At 39.6% G+C, this 8,002-nt stretch overlaps 1 protein-coding gene across 2 annotated transcripts; it reads right to left on the bottom strand.

The window, feature by feature from the left end:
• Window positions 1–1,994: 1,994 nt before the first annotated feature.
• Window positions 1,995–4,074, bottom strand: LOC115683009 (tyrosine N-monooxygenase-like). Of its 2 annotated transcripts, XM_056312605.1 has the most exons (3): window positions 3,269–4,074; window positions 2,972–3,169; window positions 1,995–2,818 (listed from the first exon to the last, which is right to left on the bottom strand). In XM_056312605.1, the coding sequence occupies exons 1-3, from the start codon at window positions 3,935–3,937 to the stop codon at window positions 2,189–2,191; spliced, it is 1,497 nt and encodes a 498-aa protein (XP_056168580.1). In that variant the 5' UTR covers window positions 3,938–4,074; the 3' UTR covers window positions 1,995–2,188. The 2 variants fall into 2 exon arrangements, with proteins under 2 accessions (XP_056168580.1, XP_030463242.2); XM_030607382.2 differs by having other exon boundaries at window positions 2,972–4,072.
• Window positions 4,075–8,002: the final 3,928 nt, after the last annotated feature.

The following is an 8,002-nucleotide window of genomic DNA, read 5'->3' as shown; positions in this document are numbered from 1 at the left end:
AAGTTGAAGCTGTTGTTCAGTGGAATCATCTTACTAATGTTACAAAAGTGGCGCCTCGGTCCAATTTAGATCGCTGCCTTGACCCTCGCGCTTGAAGACCATGCAAATCACCAGGTGTGATCACTTGGAAATGGCTTTCGGAGGTCACTGTGTGGCCTTCGAGCTGGCCTCAGACAACCATGAGAAAGCAGTACTCCCATATAATTAAATTAATCATGCATGATAAATCGATAGTACTACTATTAAGAGAGAGATTTGGCGATGGTCTTTCACAAAATTGGCCAATTTACACTCACTATAACTTCTCTAAGTTCTGCTACCTTCTTTAACTTCCACGTTCTTTTCTGTGCATTTATTCTTCTATATTTTGATGAACGTTTCTCCTATACTAATGTAAATTTAAATGAGCCATCGAAACATGTGCCCATAGTGCGTGGGAGCCTTGTTTATTAACTGATTGATAATTCTGTATAATTGAGAGAATTATATTTTGTTTTGTATGAGATGTAATTTTTTACATTTTTAGCATTTATTGAACCTACTATAATCGGTCGAACACAAAAGATATAGTAGCAAACGTTCTGCTAGAGCGAATTTTAAGCAGGGACACATCATATATATTAAATTGAAGATTGCATCTACATGTTGTTCTTCATCTATGGTTGGTCCTCTATCTTGCCTTCCCTTGCCAAGGTATCTCTTGTTGAATATCAACCTTCTTATCACATTCCCACAATAGTGCCACGTTGTGGTTCTCAAGTTCACTTGATAACCTGAGGTTTTGCATAGGTTAAAGACATGCTTCACTACGTTATCGGCTTCCTCCGCTCTCTTGTTGTGGAGCCACTTGTGCCGCGCCGGGCGTACAACCTCTAATACCAAGACCTGCCTCATCTTCTTCTATTACTCAATCAAACCGACCTTGAGGCGAATGACTCGTCCTGTTTTTTGAGGAATTCTTGGGCGATTGTTGGATTGATTACGGGAATGACGTGCATGCTCCCTAGACGGATGCACGCTATCTCGGTGTTCCATCTTCTTCATCAGGCAATAGATCCACGGGAACATGGGCTTGTTGCAAAGCATGCCCAGGGCGCAACGGACCACCGGCCACGGGACAGGGCCTGGAGGGAGTGGGAATGGATTATGTTGTTTTTGATGATTTTGCGACAAAACTGCCGTTTCGCAATATTACATAAAGTGAGGAGTGCCAAGAGAAGTAGGTCATAGATGGTGGCCGAGAATAAATACCATGATCGAATGCGAATTAAAAGCGCGAGCAAAATTAACATGCACCAATGCAATAGGTTTAGGACCAAACTTGCGCATGCATAGTAAATTGACACTAAATTGGCACAAAATTGGCACCAAATTGGCACAAAATCAGCACAAAATTGGCACCAAAAAAAGATTTATGACTAAATTGGCACCAATGTAATAGGTCTAAAACTTTTTTGACACTTTTCCCATGCATAGTAAATGAAAATGAAAATGAGTTTTCCTACTTCCTAAAGTGTTCGATCAAATATAAACCAAAAAAGAAAAAAAAACTGTCCATCCTGATTGGTGTCTCCAACATGAACATGCACGACCTAATATGCAGGAGATTATGATTGAAGCGGTGGAACAATCCATCAAAAGCAGTCGAATGGGGCAATGGCAGAGGTTGATCCCAAAAACCATGCTTTGCATGTTTAACTAGAACACACAAAACTTGCGCATTATAGAGTGTCCCCTACCTTTCTTTTCCCATGTCCTCTACGCGTAAAATTACACTGAATAAATTTGAAAGTGCAGGGCTTGAAGGTAAAACAAATTATGATAGGAAAAAAAATTGATATATAAAGACACAACTCTTGACATCTGAATGATTAGAAAATATGAACGAACAACAAGCAAAAATCCTATAATAGCAACTGCTCCAAACAACTTCATAAATAATGGTAATAACACACATACAACTGCTGGACTTACACAATTTCAAGAGGTGGAAATTACATTGAAGACACGGAATTTCTACGTCACTACGTTAAAATACGTCTCGAGTATGAGCCCGTAAATTACATTGGAGAATTCTTATTTGGGATGTCCGCCTTTTATCCAATGGACATCTGATTTTATTTTATTAATATCGGTTATGCATATAATGCATCAACAGAATTACATCACCATGACTTTGTACTTGTATTTATGCAAGATAGAGATGACTTGGCAACCGCAGCTCCGCTTGAGCTACTAGTGGTTCGGCGAGGAACAGGTCATTTCTCGCCTCGGCAAGGTTGATGCTTGATAAATTGGAGGGTTTACTCCAACTAAACCCTTGGATTAGCCTCGCGAGGAGCATCACGGTCATTGTTGTCCCAAGCGTGGCGGCCATGCACCCGCGTCGGCCAGTGCTGAAAGAAATGAAGCGCAAGTTGGGTTCCGTTAGCACGACCTCCGCTTGGTCACTCATGATATGCCGGTCTGGCTTGAACTTGAGGGGTTCATCCCAAACCTTGGGGTTTCTACCGAGGCCGACCCGGCTCAAAAGGACGTGGCTGCCCTTGGGGATGCGATAGCCGGCAACCACAGTGTCTGACATCGCTACATGTGGAACGTTGAAGGGCGCGATTGGGTGGAGCCTAAAAGCTTCCCGAGCACATGCTTTGATGTAGTTGAGCTGGGGGATATCGGATTCTTGGACTAACCTCTCCTTACCCACAACTCTATCTATTTCTTCTGTGGCTTTGTTAAGGAGTTCGGGCTGATTTATCATCTCTGCCATTGCCCATTCAACTGCGTTTGATGGATTGTCCACCGCTTCAATCATAATCTCCTGCATATTAGGTCGTGCATGTTTATGTCAGAAATTAAACTATTTAGACTACTTTGTGCCCGTGGCCTATACATATTGAGATACCAATCAGGATGCACAGTTCTTTTAGTTTATATTTGATCGAACAATCTAGGAAGAAGGATATAACTTTACCATAATCAGGGCTCGAACTTCTTGTGGCGTCAGCAATGGCTTCCCTTGTGAGTCTTTAAGCATAATCAGAACATCTAACAAGTCTTGAGGCTCTTTTTCATTACTCTCCGAACTCAAATCGTCCCTCCATTGTTTGATCCTCTCGCTTATGATGGGTTCATGCAACCTCCTAAGAGTCCTCGCACTCTCTTTTACTTCCTTCTCATGCCCATCAAGGTCAAGCCCCACCAAGAATGGAAAGTAATCAGAAACACAAAATGCATAGAGATAGAACAGTGCATTGAAGATTGCATCTACATGTTGTTCTTCATCAATGGTTGGTCCTCCATCTTGCCTTCCCTTGCCAAAGTATCTCTTGTTGAACATCAACCTTCTTATCACATTCCCACAATAGTGCCTCGTGGTAGTTCTCAAGTTCACTTGATGACCTGAAGTTTTGCATTGGTTAAAGACATACTTCACTAGGTTATCGGCTTCCTCCGCTCTCTTGTCGTGGAGCCACTTGTGCCGCGGTGGGCATACGACCTCCGACACCAAGACCCGCCTCATCTTCTTCCATTGCTCCCCGTAGGGCGAGAGGGCTGCCGTCAAGTAGCCACCACTAATTGTGCCGGACGCCATAGTAACCGGCCTCGAGGCGAACGACGAGTCCTGTTTCCTGAGGAATTCTTGTGCGATTGTTGGACTGGTGATGGGAATGACATGCGTGCTCCCTAGACGGATGCACGCAATCTCAGTGTTCATCTCCTTCATTAGGCGATGGATCCACCGGAACACGGGCTTGTTGCGAAGCATGCCCAGGGCGCAACCAACCACCGGCCACGGGGCGGGGCCTGGAGGGAGTGGGAATGGATTGCGTTTGTTTCTATTGATTTTGCGACAAAACTGCCGTTTCACAATATTACATAAAGCGAGGAGCGCCAAGAGAAGTAGGCCATAAATGGAGGTTGGGGTGGCGGAGCTCATTGTGGCGGTGGCACTCGGAGCGTTTGACGATGGCTGTTGCTATATAAATCTTTGCCTGTGGAAGTTTTCGGCCACTAATCTATGAAGAAGGAAAAGGGGAGTTTGCATGGTGAAGTGAACATGCACGTAGGACGCCTTTAAATAGAAGCGGAGGGCCAACTAATGTGCTGACTGTTCTCAACAAGCGTCCGTATTCATTCCAATGACAATGAGTCTCGTTGCGTGGAATGTTGTGTGTTTCGAGATAAACGTGCATGGTGCTTCTTTGCTTGCCTATTTTTAAACACCCGGGTCACCCAGATGAAGATAAACATGGGTTTCAAACGTGAATTTTTACGAGACATGCCATTATGCATTTATATCTTTAATTTGTCTTCCCTTAATTGATTGGCATTCTTGTCTACTCTTAAGGAGCAGCAACCAATTAGGATTTGTTTGGCAACTTGCCAAATAGTGATTGATTCTGTTCTTTTGTTCCCAGAATCAGTTTGGGAACAGAAATCCGTTTGTTAATTTTTTGTACCTGGGCACAATTTTGTAAAAAATTGTGCCCAGAATCAGTTTTGGAACAAAATCAAGAATAAAAAAAAAAGTAGCTTCTTGATTCTGGAACAATTTTTTAAGAATCGATTCTTCTTGGTTTTTTTTCTTTTTTTTGGTTGTCGCTATTTTTCGGTCCCGCCACCCGCCGGCCACAGGCTAGGGCCGGCGAGGGCGGCGGTGAGGGCCGCGATGCCCTCGCCGGCCCTGGCCTATGGCCGATCGCTGGCGCCGGTGGCCGGCCATGGCCAAGAAAGGAAGGGGAAAGAAAGAAAAAAAAGAAAAAAAAAAAAGAGAAAAAAAAGAAATAAATATTAAAAAATTGAAAATATTATTAAAATATTATTAATAAAAAGAAATTTTGTATAGTTACCAAACGCATTTATGTTCTTTTTCTATTCTATAAACAAAAATTTTGGGCAGTTATCAAACATTTTTAAATGCTTAGAAATTATTTTCGGGCACAGAATTAAAAAAAATTATTTCTTTGCAAAATTAGATTCTGGACACAAAATAATTGTCATGCGCAACCTTAGAGTGTTGTGCAGATTAGTTCACAGCTCCCAACCACCTAGAAAAGCTCCGTTAAGGAAAATGATTAGCTAACCGTACCGTCAATTCTGCAAAATGCACGGTCCAACGTCAGCCACACATTTTTATTGAGGAAACAGGAACACTGGTTCTACCGGTGGCAATTTTTTTTTTTTTTACTTCCTATGGCTTCCTATTTTCTTAGCTTAATTTAGCATTTAGAGAATTTAAAACAGTACTGAAATCACAAAAAGAAAAATTGCAGTAAGTGGATATTTTTCCATCAAAGAACAACACCGCAAAAAGGCTTAACTTTTTCAAAATATCCTTACATTCTTGGGTTAATACCACGAAAAACCATAAACTGATACATTTGTGAAAAATTTATTTCGAACTAATTTTTTGACCACCAAAAATCCTAAACCGGTACATTTCAAAACTAATTTTTTGACCTTCAAAAATCCTAAATTGATTCACTTGTGACAAATTTACTCTCCGTTAAATTGAATTAATATCACGAAAAATCACAAATTGATAAACATGTTGGAGGGGTAAAACCCCAAACTGGTAAATCCATCAACTGCCACGTGCCATCCAACTCAGTAATTTGACGGTGAAATTTAACGAAAACTAATGGAGAGTAAATTTATCAGAGGTGTACCGGTTTGGGGTTTGTAACGGTCAAAAAATTAGTTTAAGATAAATTTGTCACATGTGTGTCGGTTTGGAGTTTTCATGGTATTAACCATACATTCTTTGAAAATTCACACATATACCAACCAAACTCCCAGCCCAAGATGAAGATATACATGGTTAAAAACAAATAATTTGTTGGTTACAAGATGTGTTCTCATAACATTTACATCTTAAATTTGTCTACCCATCCTTAAAAGATTAGCAACCAAATAGAAAGTACAAATCAAACACCACCCAAAAAAAAATTGACTTTACCAAACTACCCTGACATTTTGTAAAATTCACAATATACCAACCAAAATCCCAACCCATGATGGAGATAAATATGGTTACGAACATGAATTTGTTGGTTACAAGACTTGTGCTTATATATTTGCATCTTAAAATTGTCCATTGTTGAAGGGAAATGAGAGGATGACAGCACCGTGAATCCCATTTGGTGGGTTCCACCAAGCGGGGGATTATTTAGATTTAAAAAGCCAATAAATCAAATTTAAAAAAGAAAATAGAAAAAAAAGTCTTATTGAAAACATCATCAATATAAAATATCTTTACATTCAATATAAAAACATCAGTTGAACATATTTATTATAAGGTAAATTTAATGTAAGATATTTATTAACAACATCTTTGTAATTGTAAAAGAAAATATTCATCATTTAACAAAATGAATACAATTGTCTAATTTTAAACTCGAATACCTAATTTACACAACTTAAAGCATAAATAAATCCTACTAGAATTAAAAAATTTGGTCAATCCGGCGGTCCAAGTTAACTCTTTAAAACAAAAATTTTCCCATAGAAAATAATTTTTATAAACCCTTTACCCCAAAAAAAAGAAAAATTTTTTCAAAAAAAACCCCTAAAAAAAAAAAAAAATCCCCCCCTTCCGCGCGCCAAGTTAACTCGAAATCAAAACTATGATCATCTCCTGACTAACTAAAAATGAAATCCATCGAAAACATTTGAAGTATATAGGATTTGTTTGATTAAAAATTTTCACCTCACTGTTTTTTCTTTTGGTACAACCCTACCTTTTCACCGTGCTACCCAACTTTCAATTTTTTTCACTTGTTCGGTAATCCTTTGTAATCTTATAAATTAGGTTGAAATACATGCGTGGGTTGGTAATTTGAATTTCATTGTATCTAGAATTGGTGAAAATGTTTTCGTGACTACACTGCAAAAGAATTGAGTTTTGCATTGAAGTATTTATTCAAAGTACCACAAAAAGTTTACAGGCATCAAGTATATTGCCTTCTTGATGTTTTCATTTTCTTTATGGAAAAAAGAGTTCTTGTCCAATATTTGAAAATTTTCCGTCAATATTTATTTTCCAAATTTGTTCCATGTTATGAATCCGGTTGCCCATTCCCATCGAATGGCAATTTGCGGTCCACAGGGCACCGTTATTCCCTGTGAATAACCGTGCCATTCCCCAAGGGAATAATGGTGCCACAAAGAGAGAGAGAGAGAGAGAGCTGCTGTAGATAGGGGTATAATCGAAGTGGAATCGAATAGTCTCCACCCCAATATTCAAGACCCGATATTCGTCTCGAACTCAACTTGAATATGTTTTCAAATAAACTTAAGCTCAATTTTGCTCATCTTGATTGATCGATAAATCTTACTTGAATTTTGAATAATCTCAAACTCGAGCTTGAATTTCGAAAATACATATAGTTGAAGAGTTAATAGTGAATTCATATCAATGAGCGTACATATATAACTAGTAAATACAATTGTTTGATCAGCTGGTCACGAGCTACTCAGGTTAAAGTATTCAGGCTCGAGCTTGTCTCCACTGTTTTCGGGTTCTGAATCGCGTGGAGCTTGAACGCCAACATAATTGGGCCGACTTGAATGCCAAGGTTCACTTGTTGAGTCATTCCGGTGGCGCTCGTTGCACCCGCCAGTTAGGTTAGGATGACAGCGACGGTTTGCTGCCAATCTCCCGTTCAAGAAATCCCATTCTCAAATGCAAAAACTCTCTTTCTCCTTTTCTTTCCTTTTTTCTGGGCCGTTTTACTTCTGAGACATAAAACTTAAACGAGTTCGAAGTAGCATTTTTCGCAGCAGCATCAAAAGCAGTTGTCTCGGCTCAAGGAGCAGGTCAGAGCTCATTTCATTTTGATGCGAAAACTTTCCAGATTCGATATCGCACCACCGTCCAGAACAATAACGGGGTTGTTTCGCTTCGACCATTGTATCAGTCAAGATGTGTAAGTACAGAAAGAGGGAACTTCTCCATCTCTTATTGTGCGACAGAAAGAGATGAGTTTTTCATTTCGTCTTG

Source organism: Syzygium oleosum, unplaced genomic scaffold (assembly GCF_021117445.2).
Source record: "Syzygium oleosum isolate NSW1041296 unplaced genomic scaffold, Sole_v2.1 Sole_v2.06, whole genome shotgun sequence".
NCBI classification, from domain to species: domain Eukaryota; kingdom Viridiplantae; phylum Streptophyta; class Magnoliopsida; order Myrtales; family Myrtaceae; genus Syzygium; species Syzygium oleosum.
This window is presented reverse-complemented; position numbering and strand designations above follow the sequence as displayed.